A 21427-nucleotide genomic window follows, 5' to 3' on the forward strand; every position below is an offset into this window, starting at 1 on the left:
CATTCCTTTGTCCCAATTTTGCCTCCTACTGTTTATCCAATATTTGTTTATGTAATCCCAAATCAATAAATGGATGGACTGATATCAGTTATTTTCACAAAGTATATTTAAATTAGGTCTGTGTTTTATAAAGTTATTTAACTGTACTTTGTAGTACAGTTCAGATTTTGAAGAAAACCAGCTTAGTAGACATTTGTTGAATTCAAATTTTTCTCTGTTTACTTGTAAATTAATATAAATTAATTGTATGTGGAAATCTCATAGCAGTGAATTATTAGAAAATTTTTATTTTGATTTATTACTGCAATTCTCATATAAGTTTTAAACAGAGGAGACATATGAGTCGCTGTCATGAGCTGTCCACACTAGAGGCTGATTTTCCACCTCCTTCAATATTACCCAGTACTCCATGAACACTTGAATTAGTCTACCTTGCCATGACTTGGCCCTGTGACATGAAACTGTTTAGTTAATACGAGTGGAAGAACAGGAAATGGCTATTTTTATTTGGAAGAAATATAACTTTGGATTATTTTACAGTTAGATAATTAAGGGAATTAACTGTTTTCATGTGCATTTGAGAAGTGCACACTTTAATTTATTAAATTTAAGTGTACATTACAGTTGTTAGTGCAAAATGACAAAACTCCTGTTATATCAAAGCACTGTGGGTGCTAACATAATGAAATCAAATCTGCTCCAAACCTACAATACAGAGATTAGAGTAGGAATTCTATTGGGAGAGTGCTTGTTTGACTCGAGCTAGGTCAATCTCTTCTGTACAGAGTTTATATCCAGCCTAGGCTAGAGAGTTCATCTTAAAACCCCAACTAAAATTTAAAGGGGCAATGCTACCGACTTGTGGTCAGTGTCACTAATGATTCTAATAATGGTTTTGTTTATTAATTTTGTTTATTTCATAGAAAAAGCCATTTGAATCATAAAATTTAGCACTCATAATTCCGGCTACCTCCTGCATGTCAAAAGGCATTTTTAAATCTCTTTCAAATATCCTGTAATAGTAAATATGTTGTCCGAGTATTGGCTCCCCTTATTAATACTCTTAAATCAAAACTGGCCCCCTAGCTTTGACCTTCTTTTGATATAAATCAATTACATCTCTAAGAAAATATGAACCATGTTGTTGTTATTGTTGCTTTGTTTTGTTTTGGGGATACAGTTATTAAAATATTACAAGTATATGAAAAGAAGCAGAAATAAACACAACATGTTTTATACTTAGATCCAACCAATTTGTTTTGTGGGGCATTTCTGCTTAAGATTGTAGTGACTAAATAAAGCAAAATTTAGACAAAAATTCTTGCCTTGAAAATCAAACTTTTACTATCTTCCATAGACGTCATAATCATCCTTTAAAAATATGTGTACTTTAATACTTTTATTTCAGATGTATATAAAAATTCATGCAATAATTACTAGCACATATAAATTGGATATTATAAAAATGATTTTAATTTAAAATTTATTTGAATATTATATTTACCCACATGAAAGAGGCATATGGTCCTTACTCTTAAAAACAAGAAAATTTTTATCGTCGTTGTCTTTTCAGTGTTGAAATCACCAATTGCACACATTGTTTTCAACACCTTTTTCTTAAAGCTATATATTTTATATCTGACTGCATTGGAAAACACAGATCACATTTTTCTTTCAAAGATTAGTCTTATATTTCCTCAAAGTGGCAAACAGAACAAATTGAAAACTCTGGTATCAGAAAGAATTATTTGTCCATCTTTATGCTGTGCTCTGCTAAAAATTAAATCAGTATGCAAAGTAGAAATTATTGGCATTAATATTTAACAGAGCAACCTTTAAATATGGTTGATAAATGGCAACTGCATATTTTAAAACTTATGATGGATAAACAGGTTGGTACCTGTTCTGAATTGGAAATAATACTACGGTCCTCTTTCTCTGGAATGCGTCAGTCAAGGTGAGTGTGAGCTTTTGTATCTTCCTTGTTGCTGTAAAACATATTCAGGAAGACCTTGTGTACCAAATTGGTGTGAGCCTCATTGGTGTGAGCCTCTTTGGTGTGAGCTGCAGGCTGTTGTGTCAATGCAGTCCACACGAATTCACTTTGGTCCTCCCTAATTGCAGAGAGATATACTCTGTGTCTTGAAGTGAGAAAAGCAGGTGTGAACTGGGTCAGCTAATGAGCACATAACATTAGAACAACACTTGTGAAACACAGGTCTTTAATGGAAAGTTTCATCTTGGGGCACTGGGTAGTGGCTTGGCCACTTGGTGTCACCGTTCATTTCCCTAGATCTATTAAGCAACTTATAGTCAGAGCACTATGACGTCATTTTTTTCTATACAATCGGTATTGAGTCTTATTTTCTCCCAATGATACCCTACCAATCACACACATTTAAAGCAGAAAACTGCCTATGTATACGTTTTTCTTTATATTCAGCACTCATTTTATATTTTTGCTGTTTGCAGGTATTACAATGTGCAATGTCAGAAAGTTGGGAGCATGGGGGTGGGGGTAGGGATGAGCACCGGGTTGGAAGAAGGGAAAGACTGGGGAGAGCTTGGGGGACTGGGAGGGTGGAGATGGAAGAAGGGCAGATATAGGAGCAGGGAAGAAGATATCTACATTAAGGGATCCATTTTAGGGTTGGCAAAAGACTTGGCGCTCGAGAAGATCCCAGGTGTCCAAGGGGTTATCCCCAGCTAAGTCTATGGGCAGCAGAGGAGAGGGTGCCTGAACTGGCCTTGCCTCACTATCACAATGATGATTATTTCGAATATCACCATAGAATCTTTCTCCGGGGACAGATGAAGATAGAGACAGAGACCCTCATCAGAGCAAGGCCTGAGCCCCAAGGTCGAGTTGAAGGGCAGAAGAAAGGAGAAGATGAGCAAGGAAGTCAGCACCATGAGGGGTTGGTCCACCTACTGAGTCAGTGTGCCTGTTCTAATGGGAGCTCAACAAATACAGCTGGAAGGGGACTGAAGGAGGATGTGATCAAACCGGACTCTCTGATTGTGGCTGACAATGGGAGCTGACTGAGAAGCCATTGATAAAGGCACTGGGACTTGTTTTTATGGGATGTTCTGGCTTTTTGGGACCCTACTCTATTTGAATGCACAGCTTCCTATGCCTGGATGTAGGGGGGAGGGCCTTGGACTTCCCACAGGGCAGGGTTCCCTGAAGTCTCTCAAGTAGGGAGGGGGAGGGAGAAGAGGGAGTGGGGGAGCGGGAGGGGAAGGAGAGGAGGGTAGGAAGTGTAAATTTTTGAATGGAAAAATAAAAAAAAATGTCGATAGGAGATGAAGTAATCTTACTTCTCATTCTGATAGTGCTAGATTATTAGATAAACCCAAGATATCCCAAAGCTTGGAAAAGGACATTTGTAACAGATTTTTCTCTAAGGCCACACTAAATGGTAAAACTAACTAAATAAATAAATAATCAAAAATCTATTTTTCATGCTCAAAACATCCCTTAAGCAATCTAGCTAGATTAGTATATCTCTATTCCTTTTCTACACTCTGTTGTATTAACAACACCACCACTGGACGTTAGGCTGTAAATTGCAGGGGCAATGCCATGCTCCCTCCTGAATTTTCACATATCGACTGGCCACATCTATCTAAGTTCAAAATTGCTATATTTTCTTCTTTCACATGTTGCTCCAAAGTGTTATAAGAAGCAAGCTATTTCATTTCTTTGGTAATTTTTAGCATTTTATACTATTTTTAACTTTGATTTCCAGGCTTTTCTTTCTTTCTCTTAAACTTAGAAGCTAAAAGATAAGTGCAAGCATTTTTCATCTTTTCTCTAACTTTGTCCTATTTTAAGTCATTCATATATATATATATATAATTTGCGGTGCACTGCACCCCCATCTATGCACTACAATACAGTTTGTGAGCTTCAGGCAAGGGGCTGGACTTTGAAATACACAAACACACACAGAGACAGACAGACACAGGGACGTCTAATCCCTGGTAAGAAGCCCTTTATTCAATAGCACCATGGAGGCTTATATACCCAACAGTCAAGTGGGCCAACAGGTGAAAACCTTATCCTCTAATCCTCAAAGCAAGGCACAGCTTTTAGTAACTCTAATCAGAAGGCTCAAGCAGGGAAGAGCATCCTGAAGGCCAGGACTCCAAATGGTCCCAACAATAATTTTACCTTCACAAAGTATAATATTTTTTAAACTGCTATAAAAACGGTGAAATAAATAAATAATTCTGGATCATTTGTTTATACCAAATATTACCAACTAGGTATCTTCTTTATATATAAACTTGTATTCATTCACAATATCTGTATCTAGTGGAGATAATTATACTTCTTCAACAGTTGTTCCATTTATAACCATTTGTGTAGGAGAGTTTAAATTATGTTAATTGCCATAAATAACATAGAAATAGACTCTCAGTTACAGACGCTTTCAGTCATTCTCTGGCTTCACACCTCTTCCACATACAGAAGCCAGCTTCAAATTCTGCTGAAAGCATCAGCATTTAGGCTCTAAGAATGAATTTTATTCCTCCAAGAATTAACTACTACTCAAAATAACAGATACAGGGCTTTTATGTATATACGACTACAAATCTGCATTGAATTTATAAATGAGTTTACATATTTGATATTTACAAAATTTTATAATAAAGATTAAAAAAATTCTTTTACTAGGCAAGTGTCAGGCAATTAATGAAAACCACTATGTTGAATTGGAAGAAATAATTCAAATGATTCTTAAATAATTTACAAAATTTGAATGCCTTATTTCTGTCATTCAGAAACCTACTGAACTTTGTTAATCACGTTTTGTGTTAAGATGAAGTTCATTTGACATATAGTTTTACTAGCTGCAAGGTCCAAGAAGTATGCCATCAGTGTCCTGTGGAAGGAAATCATGGGTGGGATCCAGCATGACTAAGAAACATAAATCAAAACAGCGACCTACACAAAGAACCAAATATGCTGTTGTATAAACTTACTTTATAACAGCCATCCTCAATTTTTAAGTCATACTAATTTTTTGACCTATGACCCAGCACACACTATCATTAAAGCTTTAATTTATTACAGTAATGGAGTAAAGTCTCAATTACTTTCCAAAAGTCGTATCTCTTTAATGCTCCATCAACACAAACCCACTGGGATCAACTTGTATGTAGTGAACATTCAGAGATAAACTACATCTAAACCACAAAACATACAAAAGTCTGTTCTGTATTGCTGGTGGAAATGCAAGCTGGTACAGACCCTTTGGGTGTCAGTGTGACGATTTCTCGGACCCAGTAATACCACTTTTGGGTATACATCCAAAGGATGCTCAATCGTGCCACAAGGACATGTGCGCAACTATGTTCATAGCAGCATTGCTTGTCATAGCAGAACCTGGAAACAACCTAAATGTCCCTAGACTGAAGAATGATAAGGAAAATGTGGTACACTTACACAATGGAGTACTAAACAGCAGGAAAAAAAAATAACAACATCTTGAATTTTGCAGGAAAATGGATGGAGCTAGAAAACGCCATTTTGAGTGAAGTAACCCAGACCCAGAAAGACAATTATCACATGCACTCACTAATAAGTAGTTTTTAAACAGAAAACAAAGAAAACCAGCCCACAAATCACAACCCCAGAGAACCTAGAAAACAATGAGGACTCTATGAGAGACACACATAGATCTAATCTACATGGGAAGTAGAAAAAGACAAGATCTCCTGAGTAAATTGGGAGAGGGTTGAAGGGGAGAGAAGAGACAGAGAGGAGAGCAAAGAAAAATGTAGAGCTCAATAAAAATAAATTTTAAAAAGTCCATTCTGTCCATTCTTCATACTCTCGAGGCCCTTTTTCTTTCCTGGGTAGTTACTTAAAATTACAAATCTCTGTCAATACACTTTTGCAGATAGAAAAATTATGAACTGCTTCCACAGTGGTGAAGAGGACCAATTTTGTTTTCAAAATGCCTAGGTAAAACTACTTGATCTGAAATTCAGCCAAAAATAGTCCTTCATGATTCAGGTTAGTAATGGAGATAATATGAGGAACTATATTATGTTCTGAATTATATAACCTGTTATATAAATCAATTGTCTTCAGTTTTTTTTTTTATCATTTTACAGAAATTGACCAGAAACTATCTCTAGGTTTCTGTAACTTGATAGGTTCAATGAAAAAGATAACAGTTATAGTGTTTGCATTTCATGGATCATACAATAAAATTAAAAAGAAATTTTCTTGTAAGGGTGAAAATATGAACTGAACATCTGTAATCTAAAAACAAATGATCCAGGTTAAAGCGGCTACTGAAGATTCTTAGACTCAGAAATACAATATTTTGACATTCACACTGCAACACATTTTTTAATTTGACACATATTTGCACTCAGAGAATAATCTTCAAACAAATGAAACAGATGTATATTAATATCAGATTGGAAAGGCGCAGTTGGAAAATATTCTCGGGTACTTGTTAAATCAATTCTCCCAAAGGCAAAATATTCTATTCTCGCATTGCCATTTACAACACAGCTTTCTTCTACATGACACAGAAGAAATTGTAGATGTGTCATATTCTTGTATGCACCACTGAAGTTATTTCATTGACATAATTTATCTTTTTTAAGCAAAAATATCTTTGTAAGAGGAAGGAAATATTGGAATAAATTAAATTTGCAGCTAAGTAAAATGGAAGGCAAGCAAGCTTCTAGGTATATGATTGAGGTGATTAACTAAATCACGTGATAAATCATATAATATATAAACACATATCATCAGTAATAAATCATCTACTTAATACCATATACAACTTGTAGGCCATAATAGAAGTGCAATATAAATAATTAAGAGAATTAAGGAAAATATAAAAATTTATATCTATGTTTTATTTTCCAGGCTTGTGCTTTAGCATATGTGAACTTTTATTGTTGTGCAGAATCAAAAAAGATTTCTTAATGGTTTCCTAAAATAAAGTCTAACAATGGTATATTTTTCCTGTCATGCTTTGTATAAATGGTCCTTGAATGTTTAGGTGTTGATTTAATAATCTACAGGGTGGTGTTATCAGTATGTAGTGCATAGTAGGAGGCTGTTATGCAATTAAATGTTTCTGAAGAAGCATTGGGATCCCAGTTTCTCTCTTCTCTCTCCCTTCTCCCTTCACTTCCTTCATCTCATCTTCTCCTCTGCACTTCTCTCTCTCTCTCTCTCTCTCTCTCTCCTCTCTCTCTCTCTTTCTCTCTCTCTTCTCTCTCTCCCTCTGCTTCCTGGAAATGATGAGAGCAATTTGCTCCATCATACACACCTCAAACTGCTGTGACATTTCCTGCTCAGCATGATGGTAAGTGATGGTAAAGACCAAAACAATGATTGCACAAAACATTTCCAAAGGACTATAAGTTCTTCTACATACATGTCTACTGGTTCTTAGAATAGATTCAACCTAAATCCATTATCAAGTGAACATTGAATAAATAAAAGGAGAATATATAAAATGAATAGTTATTTACTCATAAAGTGAAAGAAAAACTGTAAGATTAAGAAAAAAATGAAAAGAATTGAAAACAGGAGCAACAAGCCAGATTCAGAAATTCAAACATCTCATGATTTCTATAATTTCAAATGTCTGTAGTTGTTTCATTATATTTGCAATTTTTAAGTATTATGCTTTTCTTAAGATTTGCTTTTAGTTATATAGATGGATGTGAGTATGTGCACTCAGAAGCCAAGAGAGGATGTCATATTTCTTGGAGCTGGAAATATAAGAATTTGTGACAAATCCAACATGGGTGCTAGGAACTGAACAAATTCCTCTGCAAGAACAGCAAATACTTGTAAATTCTGAGTCATATCTTCAGTTCCAGGCTGTCTGAAGCTTCAGACATGTTTTACAAGTTGAGTCTATATCAGATTAAGAAGGCAAAACGAAATGGAAAGTTAGGCAAAGATTTAACACAAGGTAAATGAATGTAAATGAGTTGGGATTATTATAAACTGCCAGAGCTAAATACTGAAGTTTATATTTTTGTTCAATGTGTTAATAAGGTCCAGTATGGTGGCACATGCCTTTTTCAGCACTTGTAAGGATGGAGGAGTTTCAGGCCAACCTGGTCTACATTGTGAGTTCCAGAACAGCCAGGACTACATTGAGAGATTTTGACTCAAACCACCAAACCAAAGCCCAAACACATTAATAAAGTAGAAGTATTAAAACTTAAGTATATATTAGAATGTGACTGTGATTTGTAAGCTTACTCAGTAAAGATAAGTGACAGGAAACTTTAATCTTAGAATTTTAGATGTCAGAAAACCCAAGCAAAAGGAACTCTCACCCTTGTCCTTAAATCACAGGGTTCTAGTTCTCTTTATGACATCACCTTTCCACATTACCAAACTTAGGCCCTGGCAAGTCACAAGTGGGAGAAATGTCTATACCAAGATTGTAAGTCTTCATGTTATATTGTCTTTTCTCTAAAGTGATGCTTATCATGTTGTTACTCAGCCAATCATAAACATGGGTGAAGGTTTTAATAAGGCCCTCACTCATGTGCAATAGTGTTAGCTACTCCAATGTAAGATATTTTTGTTCTACTTCAGTAAAATTTAGAGACTTGGACTTTTGTTTCCTTTTTTCTAGAAGTCTTAATTTAATGTCACAAATTATTTGGAGATTATCAAATGACATAATGAATTATTGTTAACTAGGGGCTTATCATCTCTCTCTGAGCCACTTACAAATTTCTGTCCAAATAAGTTAGGAAAAAAAAACTAGATAGATGGAAAGATAGATAGATAGATAGATAGATAGATAGATAGATGGATAGATAGATAGATAGATCCAGTACCTTTAAATTATTTAAAATTGGTGAAGAGAACCTGAAGGTGAGATGAAAGGATGGAATTCTGGGATATAAAGGGAAGACGGGCCTTTTAAAGATTTAACAATTCCTGTAAATTGTAGATGATCTATTCTGTATAAATGTGAATATCAAAGAAACTTTCCCATGGGCCCCAATGACTACTTCTTTGGAAAATATTGTTACTTAAAGAAGAGTCTGAAAATGCTTTGCATGCATTTGTCATAAATATGTCTAAATTTCGATAGATCTGGATATATAAAACTAAGCACTCTTCTGGAAAATAGCATGCTATCCTGGAACTTATTCTGTAGACCAGACTAGCATCAGAGTTAGACATCTCCTGCCTCTACCTCCCTTGTCTGGGTATTGTATCACATCAATAGGAAAAGCATTAAGACAAGCTCTATAGTATTAATCACCACCATTCTACACCTACTTCTCCGATATTAGCCATTCTATCTTTTATCTCTGAGATTATCTCTTCCCTGACTTTCTATGCTACCTTAGTTTCCAAATGCAATATGTTTGAATTCTCTTTCTTGTTTTCACATCTCTTTAAAGTACAGTATAATGTATTTGTTGGAAATACTTCCAAATATTTGATGTGGCATTTAATTTTTATGAACAACCCTATTGGTGGAACTTTTGGGGGGTACACTGCATTTCCATACTTATTTGTTTAAATAAATTTAAATTTTTATTCTCTCTATTTCTTTATTAATATACTGACTATTCAACACAAAGATATTTTCTCATCTTTTAATAAAGGCAAGGAAATAGAATCAGCCTAGGTGTCCATCCAAAGATAAATAGATTGTGAAATTATGGTATACAGAGTGGAATTTTATTCGGTGGGGGAGAAATGACACTAAAAGTTTGTAGGGAAATAGATGAAACTAAAAAATGTTTTAGTAAATTAAGTAACCTGATATGTGTATGTGTGTATGTGTGTGTGTCTCTGTGTGTAAGATACATAGAGTGAGAAAGGCAGGGAGAGAGGGATTTCTGGGGGACAGTATCAACTAAATCTAAATATGTGTGAAAATAGCACAAGGAAATTTGTTTTGTATGCCAATTCAATAAATCAAATAAAAATAACCAGAAATTGAGAGACCTGATAAATGAAAGAGTTCTGCCCACCGTGGGTGGGTCTTCCCACATCAGTCATTGTAATCAAGACAGTCCCTCATAAGCATTCTTTCCCTCCAGTGATCCTATACTGTAATCAACAATTAAAGCTTACGATCACACAAACAATTCAAATCTAGAACCTTCGTATACTCATTTAAAATGCATTGCTTTTATGGATTCTATTAACTATTTTATTTACTCACTCAGCTCCACATGAATAGAGATATATTGACTGTTCTTTACAGTCTCCTTGCTTCTATTGCCTTTGGGCATGGGATGGATACTAGCTGCAGTGCTCATGGGAGTGAGTATTTTGCTTTCAGATTATAGGAGAAAGTTCATCATAATTTACTGATTTTAATGTTAACAGCACATAGTTTCTAGACTCACTTTATTGAAATTTGGAAGATATTTTCTAGGTCCATTTTTTCCAATAAATGAATGAAATATAATTGCATACTATTGTTTTCATAATTGGTTCACCATATACTGAATTGATCGCATTATGCTTATTTATTATTTTCATTTAGGATGAATTTGCCAGTTGATCTTATTTTTAACTAAATTATATTGTTGAGTACAAACCTCAGTCATAATATCATTTGGCCCATCAATTTATTTTTTAGTAGAATATGTTTAAATTTAAAGTATTATGGATTTGATTATTAATGAGTTTTTTTTGTAATACTAAATTTAATAATAATCTTGGAAGCTTGGGGTATGTTAATATTGGCCCAAAGAAAGATTCAAACTCTTTTCTCCCCTCCTGGTTGCTTTATTCTGTTTAACTAATTTTATGCAAAAATTCAGTGATTTTAAACAATTGCTATGCATAATGAGATATTAAATCTGTAAGTTCTGTTTTGCAAACTATTTTAATGTCCTATTAGTTTGAAACATTATTTTGCATTTAACTCTTAACTTTAAAAAAAAAGTCCTCATTAACATTAAATCAGAACAATTAAAATTCTCAGTTCTGTATGTCCGTCTACCAGAAAATTGCTCTTCCATTGGGACAAAGTGTGAACATTAATTCTAACTTTATACATATAAAGTTATACATATATATATAAGTAAATTATACATATATATATACACATACACACACACACACACACACACACACACACACACATATATATATATGTAAAATATAGGCAATAAAGAGGCGGTTTATTGTATGAAGTGGTTGTTGTCCGAGCATAAGGACAGGAGTCTAACCAGAATACAGGTAGCTGTCATTAGTGCGTGAATGCTTGGTTATAATCACAGAGCATGGAAGGCAAAGACAGAATTGCTAGAGAAAGCTAGTTTGATTCACTGAATCAGTGAGCTCTGGGATCAAGTGAGATAACATGCTTCAATACATATTGAAGAGAATCATTGAGTTTGACTTTCTGATATATATATATATATATATATATATATATATATGCACATGCATCAACATGCACTTTTACCTGCACATAATACAGACATGCATACGTATGCATACAACATACACATACATATCCAACTAATAAATTTAAAACTGAGATACTAGGTTTACATAAGTATATAATTAATACTCAGATTCATTCAGATCAACAAAAGATATCCTTTCGTTCCATAGTAGAACATCATAGGACAATCATACTAATGCATATTACCATTGGTCTTTGTTTAAACAAATAAAAAAAGTTAAAAAAATATTCTTTCCTTCTAACCAATATTTCTCAATGATTAAATCAGGTAAGTTAAAAGTTATTGATGGAAATCTGTTTACAAAATACCTTATTAATTTGTTTTATTTTTCTAGATTATGTACACAATGTAATTCTTTGTCAATACTTAGAGTACACAATCCTGACACATACACATGCCCATAAACATATATTATTTAATGACCTAGATTTTGCTAACTTATGAGAAGATATTATTTGATCTAGTTAAACATGGGTTATAAAGTGATATCATAGCTAAATGTCAATCAATTCCAAGAGGATTTGTGCTATTACTTAGAAAAATAACTTGATCAGTGTTTTAGAAATTAATTTAAAAAGACTCTAAAATTCGGATGTGACAAGAAGGTAGGTAAGTATATGTGTACCTTTCTCTCACACCTACATATTCTTCTCATCCTAACTTAGTTTTGTTAAGGTTGGAGTAATTTGTTCATCCCTACTCTCCTGTAGATGAAATCAACTTGCATAATAAGGAGAATCCAATAATTGTCTAATAGGTGGTGTTTTTTACATACAATAATGATCATTTGATATATGATACTTGTCTAAAAAATTTTTAATTTTCTCTTTTATTTTAATAGCCTAAAAGTAACATATGGACCATATGATAATTATATTCCAGGTAAGATGCAAGATCAATATTTATTTTTTGAATGCAAGATTTTATTTTTAAATATTTTTCCTTTCTATTGAGAATAAATTATTTTCGCTTTTCCTGATTACAGTTTTCCTTCCTTCTAAACCTCCTAGTTCCTTCCCTCCACTTCCCCTCATCAGGATCTAGTCCCTTTCTGTCTCTCACTAGAAAAAAACAGGCTTCTAAGAGAAAAATACAAAACTTATCAAAATAAAATATAGTAACAAGACAAAAACCACCACATCCAAGTTGGATGCCCAAAATAAGGCCCAAGAGTTAGAGACCCGCTCATTCACACAGTCAGGAGTCCCATTAAAATCTCTAAACTACAAGTGTAGTATACAGTCAAGGACCTGGTGCAGACCTGTGCAGGCCTTGTGATTACTCATTTAGTCTCTATGCATTCGTATGACCTCTGTGAAGATAGATTTGATATTTTGGTGACCTCCATCCCTTCTGACTTTTCCACTTCAATTTCCATAGGTTTTCTGAGTCTTGAGGAGAGGAAGTTGACACACATATTCCATTTAGAACTATCTCTCTCTCTCTCTCTCTCTCTCTCTCTCTCTCTCTCTCTCTGTGTGTGTGTGTGTGTGTGTGTGTGTGTGTGTGTGTGTGTGTGTACATCTTTGTATTTGTTTCCATCTGTGGGAGGAAGCCTCTCTGGTGATGGCTGAACAAGGCACTGATCTATGAGTATAGCAGAATATCATTGAGTCATTTTATCACTGTCTTTCTTCTTTTTTATCACTTTTTCTTCCTTTTCTTTTAATAATGTTTGGTTTCATCTTAGCTCTTTGGGCTATCTAGTCTCTGAATCTTAGTCACCAATCAAAGTTCGGTATGGGTTCTATCTCATAGACTGGGCCACTCAGATATTAGTTCATTATTCCTACAAGCTTTGCTTGATTAATTTTAGACGTGTGTTTATTATCTTCAGTTTAAAGTCATATAAGCTGCTGTGGTCTCTAATTAATATGCTATGCTTATTTGCCAAAGAACCTTTCTCATGGGCACAGGGAATACATTTCACATAGGTACATATTGTATATATTTGGTTTTAAATTTTCTGAAATACTTTGATTTTAGAAATAATATAACATGGGTTCTTGAATTTGAAAAGTGATGAAGAAATAGAATGAATACATTTAGCCCAGAATCTTTTACTGAATTCCAGGTTGTTTATATTTAGCTCATATCAGTGCTAGAAAAGAAAAATCTGTTTAATATTGAATAGCTTTTAGTAGCAGCTTGTTTTCTCTCTTCAATTAAACTTCAATATGACATTTATTCTGCACATTTGAGCACTGATTCTAATGTCCTTTGGAAAGTAGCAAGTCTTTTTTCTAAAATTGGAATATTTAATGTGCACTACCACAGCAATGGTGTTCCTCATTGACCTCAGTTGTCACTGAAGCACCCAAATAATTTCTATTGCTATTTCTGGTAACATCACTGTCTCAGTCCCATTTTGTATTTATTTACCTTTTTTTTTATTAAACTAACCTTCTATAACAGCATATCTTTTTAGTATATACTACATGTCCTCTTACAGCTGAGAAAGGGAATGTTAACTGATGGGATTTTAAATCTGTAAATTCAAGCATGTATTTTCTGCATATGTTATGTAAAAAAATGAGCTAAGTTCTTTGGTGGCTACAGAAGAATTTACACATTATCTTTCTGATCTAGATTATATTCAAATCAAAAAAACATATGGCTAGAATCTAAACTGGAAGAGACAGCAATATTAAAATGAGAACAGTAGTACTCTTTTTCTTCCTTTATGTTATAGGCCACACTGATTTCATTATGGGTACTTTATATAGTTACTGATCAAATTAGTCATTTATTTTAAAATCTCTCCATGTAGAAAATAAAAGTTTCTCATTTTGATCACTGAAAAATTTAAACTATCAAATAAATGAAGCTATAATTTGCATCATTTATTTATTTGTATGATATATGCACTCAGGGACACTTCAGTTCAGACAAGATTCTATTTATAGCAAAGCATATGTTGTCTTTCTTATTTTAGTCAGTGAATTAAGCAAAAAATCATGGAATCAGCAATACTTTTCCCTGGCATTTCCCAAACCACCAAGACCAGGAAAAAAACGGAGATCACTACCTTCCCAGTTACGAAACAATACAGCTCCTGTGAGTATAGGAAAATATCATGTATATATTAGTAACTACTACTTAGGAACAATAATCTTGCAAAGTCATAAATACATTACTAACTTCCCTGTGTGGGTGAGGGCTAACATGAGTCCTCTCACGGTGGATATATTTTACATAATTGCCACCCCTCTTTCATTATTGTTCATAGCTTATTGTATGCTTACTGCTCATTCAGTACTCGCACCTATAATATTTTGTTTACAGAATAAGAAAAGAAAAGTCAAGATACTTTAATTCATAATTAGTATTAATAGCTAAAGGATGTTCCCCAGATATAAACCCTCACAATAGGGTCATTTTAGACTCTCCTAAGAATGAAGAGAGGTTCTGATGTGTCATGCATCCCTGGAGGTCTCTAACAAATTTTAATATTAAATCTTAAAGAAAAATTGTAGTTCCTCTAAATTGAAAGCAGACCACAAGTAGGGACATAATTGCTCATTACTTTAAATTATAATGAAATTCAATTTGGAATAGACTTTAAAATCCATTATTAATCCACTGTTTTTCAAAACAGATTTTGAAAATATTCAAAAATATTTCCATTTGAAATTAAAATATGTATGTGGTATTTTACTGCTAAAGGCTATATAACATGTTTTTTTCTTATTATTCTTACCAATATTGAGGTAATTGATGAAGAAAAATTAGGAATTCACAGACCACCATTATGGATGCACCGTTCTCTGATGAGAATTTCCGAGAGACCATCCGTTTATTTAGCTGCCAGGAAGGGTCTTCCACCGAAACCATCTCGTTCTGGCAAGGGGGAGTCTAAAGTAGCAAGCCCACACAAAATTTCGTCTTCAGAGAAAACAAAGAAAGAAGAGAAAGTGAAAAAAGGTGAATCTGAAGCCAAAGAGAAGACAGTGTCAAAGAAAACCAAGGAAGAAAGTGCCAAACAAGTTGCTAAGAAAAGTTCAAAGGAATCCCAGAAGGATAAGGTGTCAGTCTCAGAATCTGACAGTGTAAAGGCTGATAAAAAGAAAGAAGCCAAAAAAGGTAAGAAGGAACCAAAGGATAAAGGATCAGTCTCAGAATCCGAAGGTGAAAAGGCTAGTGAGAAGAAAGAGGCCAAAAAAGGTAAAAAGGGGACAAAGGATAAACTGTTACTCTCAGAGTCTGAAGGTGAAAAACCTGGCGAGAAGAAAGATGCCAAAAAAGATAAAAAAGGGACAAAGGAAAAAGAGAAAGCAGTCTCAGAATCTGAAAGTGAAAAGCCTGGTGGGAAGAAAGAAGCCAAAAAAGGTAAGGAGCCAAAGGGTTCCAAGGATACACCTGCATATTCAGAAGCTGACAAGCCTGGTGAAAAGAAAGGAAACAAACTTACTAAAAAGCCTTCAAAGATCAAAGAGACACCTGTAGATTCTGAAAGTGAGAAGGGAGGTTTAAAGAAAGAGGGCAAGAAAGAAATCAAGAAGAAGGAAAATAAAAAGGAAAAGAAGGCAGGAGATTCAAAGGAGGATGCTAAGAAAGACAAAAAAGACAAGAAGAAAGACAAGAAAGACTCTGCAGGTGATTCCCCTGTTTCAAAGAAGGAGGAAAAGAAGGCAAAGAAAGAGAAGAAGGGAAAGTAGGTCCTGGATGAGAACTCAAACTGTACGTAGAACTCCAAAGTATATTCAGTGAACCAACCTCAGTAGTCATAGAATGAGCCCATGAGATAGAAGAAGAGTGCAGTAAATTAATCAAATAGTTTTAGAGAAGAGAAAACACAATGTGAAATGAAAATATAGCCAGTGTTAGAAAAACAAAAGGACTAAGAAAAATACATAGGATTCATTGAACAACGTGGAAGATACCTATTCTAAAATTATAGCTACGGAGTTTTAAAAGTAAAATCACTAGAAACATTCAAGAATACACAAATAAACATCCAGAAAACAGATAGAGAAACAAACAAAAAGAAACAGTATTCAGTAAGGACTTTGCTTAAAAGAAAGAAAGAAAGAAAGAAAGAAAGAAAGAAAGAGAAGAACTCCAAGAACGCTTGATGCTGTCTCTAGATTTAATGATGTAAAGCTAAGTTGAGTTTGTACAATTAAAGAAACAAGATGGCCAAGAAAATCAGTGTTTAGAAAATAGAGTTTGAGCTGAATAAATATTCAAGATGGTTTTAAGAAGAAAACACAGAGGAGGAAGGGAGTAAAGGAGTGAGTAAAAAGGCAGGAAGGGAAAGACTTAAAAAAAGACAAGACAGGCAAAAACCATCATTCTAGGAAGAAGACAAAGAAAACCTTAAGTTTGCAGGACTGTCAGAGTTTGAAGTGACCACAAGACTGAACCACTTGTAATTTCTGATGGACGTTCTTGGTAAGTTAGATTTGTGTTATTTTAATTCAAATTGGATTTAAAATAATTTATCCAACTGCTAGCTTAAACCTGACACTTAAGGTTCTTTTACTCAACTGTTACTTTTATTTTAGATTTTTATTTTATGATATTTGGATCTTCTAGTTATAAGAAATGCATGCCTATCATCAAACAAATGGCTTATTTTAAAATGTCCATTTAAAGGTTAAGAGAAATGCAAAGCATTTTGGTACAGAGAGATTGTGACCTTAAAGTTACAATAGCATGTTCTAATAGAAGAAATTGTGCCACCTTTCTTTTTAAAGCTGCAAAAAAATTATCAAAACTCTTTATATAGTTAAATTCAGCATCTGGCTGACTTTGTCTTAGCATCTTTACTTTTCTACCTCTATCATTTCTGTTATTACATCTACTCTTGAAGTTTTATGTCAGTTAATCCTATATTTTAACCCAGTATTGACTATCTATAATTGCTCAACAATGCCCTGATTATTTCTGATATTTGGTAGTTCCTAATACAACAACTATGTAGCTATTCAAAATTTTCTGTGAAGATTTATTTTGAAGGTAAACATATGCCTTCATATTCACATACATATATACCAATATGCTTACAATAGAAACTGCCAAACTTCCAAAGAGCTTATAACATTTTGTACTCATAGCATTTTGTTATCACCACACTACTGTAGACAGAAGTTTCTGACCTGCCCAGTCCCGCAGCTATTCAGTCCCACAGAACACATGAAAGCTTATATTAACTATAAACTGTTTGCCCTATTAGCTCAGTCTCATCATTAACAAACTCTTACAACTTAAAATAACCCATAATTTTTGTCTATGTTTAGTCACTTGGCTTGCAACCTTTTCTTAGTAAGGTATTCTCATCTTGCTTCCTCTGTGTCTGGCTAGTGACTTCCTCTCTGCCTTTCCTCTTCCCAGAATTCTTTTAGTTGGGTCATCTCGCTTGTACTTCCTGCCTGGCTATTGGCCAATCAGTACTTTCTTAAACTAATAAGAGTGACAATTCTAATAGTGTACAAGTGTATTATCCCGTCGCACTTTGCCTTTCTTCACTGCTGTCCATTTGCTGTATTTTGTTCATCCAGATAAAGATGTACTGGTATTTCCTTGCCCCATTTTGGGATTTTCTCATCAGGTATTCTCTGGAAGATTTTACATTTTGCTTTTGGGATTATACATAGAAGTCTTTGCCAAGATCCTTGTTCAAAAGGTTCCCTTTGCTTTTGCTTATTATGATTTTATAGCTTTCAGGCACTCAATTTAAGTCTTTTATTTACTTTAAGCATATATATATATATATATATATATGAATTGAGAAAATGATCTGATTCCTCTCTTATACATATGGATCTCCAGTTTATCTATCAGTTTATTAAAAAGGTGATTTTTTTTGTATACCTATGGCATTGATATAAATGATTGTTGACTGTACAACTGTATTGCAAACTCGGTGTTCAGTGTTCTGATGGGTCCAATGTTGGTTTGAGTGATAATTTCCCTCAGAGGGATCTGAATTTGAATTCTTGCCCCCAATTGATGGTGCTGATTTGGAGGTTTGAGATGTGGATTTTCTGGAGGAAGTGTGCCACCAGGGTTGGGTTTTGAGAATTTAAAGACATGAGTCAATTCTAGTCTGTTCTCTCCTATTCATCAAATCTGATTTAATTTTATGTATGATATAAGTGTCCAATTTAACTCTTTGACACAATAATATGTAGTTCTCCCAGTTATTTTTATTGAAATATTCATGTTTTTTTCTATTGTACTTCTGTCAACTTTCTACAAAAGCTATTAGACAAGATTACAAAGGTTTACATCTGCTCCTCTAACCTTTCCTATAACTTCATGTGTCCATTTTATACAAATATCATGCCACTTTAATTATTATAGGCTTTTAATAATGTATAATTTTGGGTATTAGAGTAAACACAGCTGTGATGCTTTTGCTAAAGATGTCATTGTCTTGTTCTTTTATTCCTGTTTGTATTATTTTAAACTTGAGAGGAATTGTTTTGCAGTCCAGGCTGTCTTCATTCCTATGACCTTAATGACTAGCCCCAAGTACTAGAATTACATGCAAGCACTGACATGTCTGATTCTAGCCATCATTTTTGAGTTCCTTAATACATGATCAAAACATTGCACTTGTGAACTAATACTCTGACACCTTTTAAATTAGTACATCAGAAAAGGACCTGGATTTGTTTCTTCGTATAAAGGTCTTGAAGCTCACAGCTGGCTGAAATTTTGGGTCAAGGGGATCTAATAGCATGTTCTTTAGTTTTTGAATTCTTGCATTCATGTGTACATACAGGCACATGGACATAGATAATGCAATATTACAAAATAAATCTTCATTATCTTCCTTCTATGACAAGAATCTATAACTCAGAAAAGAATGCAAATGATGGAGGTTATCAAACAAAGGAATAGGAAATTTGGCCAAGGCAGCAAATATCTATTTAGACTACTTATCTGCATAGTACCTCTGATAAGTAGTACTGAGAGAATATTTAAATGTACTCACCAAACACAGACTCACGCATACTACACACGCACGTATGCGTGCACATGCACGCGCGCGCGCGCACACACACACACACTATATTAACCACTTAGTACATCTATACACATATATGTATATGTTAGCATGCTAACTGGTTAATTTGCCTGCTTAATTATGAAGCAAAATATCTGCTGTGTTTTAAATTATAAATAAGTTAAATTATATTTTACTAACTTGTGATTATAACAAAAATAAAACATAATCCCTTGGATACGTATGTAACTATACATTTGTATATAAGTCTTCATTAGTTCTTGTTTTGGCACTTTTGTAACTTTTGTAGATATTTTTAAAAAATTAATCACTCACCCATACGCTGTAGTATAATTATATGTAGCTATACTACATATAATTCATATGCATTATATTTGTTAGTCTATATCGTATACTTACAATGACTTGCCAATATCATGATTGTGTGGTATATATTAAATATATGAAGTAGAATGCAATTGAAATAAAGTATCTCTTTTAAATGTTTTGAACATATCTTATAACTAATTTGTTTTCTTAAAATTAAAATTATTATAGTACATTAACATTAGTCAACTTTAATGCGAGTATTAGGGAACATTAGAAAATAAAGATGATATTTAGAAAAGGGGCCCATGGTTATGACAGCAGGGACAATCAGTTCTAATTTAGAAGGAAGTTGCATTTAAAAGCTTAACTTGTGGGTTTGGTTGTAGCCTAGCCTTTAATGGCCTCGCAATCTCTTTTCTGAAGGGAAAAGGAGAGAAAGTGGATCTCTGGAAGATGGGAGGTGGTGGGGAGTGGAACTGGGAGGAGTAAAGGGAGGAGATAATGTAGTTGGGAGGTAAGAAATGAGAGAAGAATAAATTAAAATAAAAAGGCTTAACTTTTCTTATATTAACTGAGTTTGAGGTCATCCTTAGCCATAAACATTAACCATGCCCCAATAACATTCTATTGTTCGAAGAATAAGGAAAAATGAGGATACTAAAATGAACGAGATATCACCAGCTCTGCAAACAAAAAGCAACAACAACAGAAATCAATAACATCATTTGAGAAGTACAGCAATTCCCTGGCAGGAGAGATGTAAAGTTTTATTCAAAATCTATGGTATGTACTGAATTTAACTGTATTTAAACTGATTGCGACATCCAGGTTAGCTTATTACTGAAGTCCTTCCTGACTTTTGCTCACTAAAATTTCCTTCCAGTCTTTGTAAAAATGTATTGATTTCTGAGAGGAGTTGAAATGTCTGTAAGAGACTATCAGTTCAGTTGTGTGGAATTAAAATTGTGGCTTAGTATCAATACTATGGGAAGGAATTCAGTATGATGAAATCCTTTGCATGGGAGATTTGTATTATGACTGAAATTAATTTCTAAGACTATTGAGAGTGAGAAACAGTCACTGACTTTTTCCATCAATATCTGTCTGCATATACTAGTAGAACTAGAAATAGCAGCAATATTCCTGTATCGAAATTTTTATTTCTAGCTCTCAGAATGTATTTCCCATTTATGAGAGGGGGCTGAGTTGCTTAATTTTAGGCATTTTGAAAGGTTAACATAATATTTCATAAAATATTTCATAAAAGAGAATAAATGCATTCAACCAGAAAATACATTACACAAAGAAAGAAGAAAATTTGATCTATATAATGATCCTATATTTTGATATGTTATGCTATGCAGTAGTTATTAAATTACAAAAGGATTACAGTTGATAGTAAAATATTTCTATATCTTAGATCAGCATACACTGCTGATCTAAATATGTGTCAAGAAGCTTATACTATTCCCTAATAAAAATTACAAAAAATCACACTTAAAAATAAGAAATCAGTCAAATTAACAAATTGACCCTAACCCGGATACTTTTCCTTACTTTTGGGACCCTACTCATCATACTGTGTTGCTTGCACAGTCTTAAAATAAGAGATGGTGTCTACTCATAATAGAACTTGATATGCCCTGTTTATTTGATATCCATGAGAGACCTGCCCTTTTC

The 21427-nt window shown here is 33.8% G+C and overlaps 1 protein-coding gene across 1 annotated transcript; it reads left to right on the plus strand.

Annotated features, from left to right (window-relative positions):
• Positions 1–8430: 8430 nt before the first annotated feature.
• On the plus strand, positions 8431–16535 carry Cylc2 (cylicin 2). The gene is made up of 5 exons (XM_041657347.1): positions 8431–8447; positions 12302–12342; positions 14396–14517; positions 15171–16114; positions 16481–16535. Exons 1-5 carry the CDS (start codon positions 8431–8433, stop codon positions 16533–16535), a joined length of 1179 nt encoding a protein of 392 aa, XP_041513281.1.
• Positions 16536–21427: the final 4892 nt, after the last annotated feature.

This window comes from Microtus oregoni, unplaced genomic scaffold (assembly GCF_018167655.1).
Source record: "Microtus oregoni isolate MIOR12 unplaced genomic scaffold, Mior012 000008F_ref0000371, whole genome shotgun sequence".
NCBI lineage: Eukaryota > Metazoa > Chordata > Mammalia > Rodentia > Cricetidae > Microtus > Microtus oregoni.

Coding starts and splice junctions, on each gene's coding strand:
- Cylc2 (XM_041657347.1), top strand. Junction 12,343..14,395: donor ATATGATAATTATATTCCAG/GTAAGATGCAAG, acceptor TTCTTATTTTAG/TCAGTGAATTAAGCAAAAAA. Junction 14,518..15,170: donor TACGAAACAATACAGCTCCT/GTGAGTATAGGA, acceptor ACCAATATTGAG/GTAATTGATGAAGAAAAATT.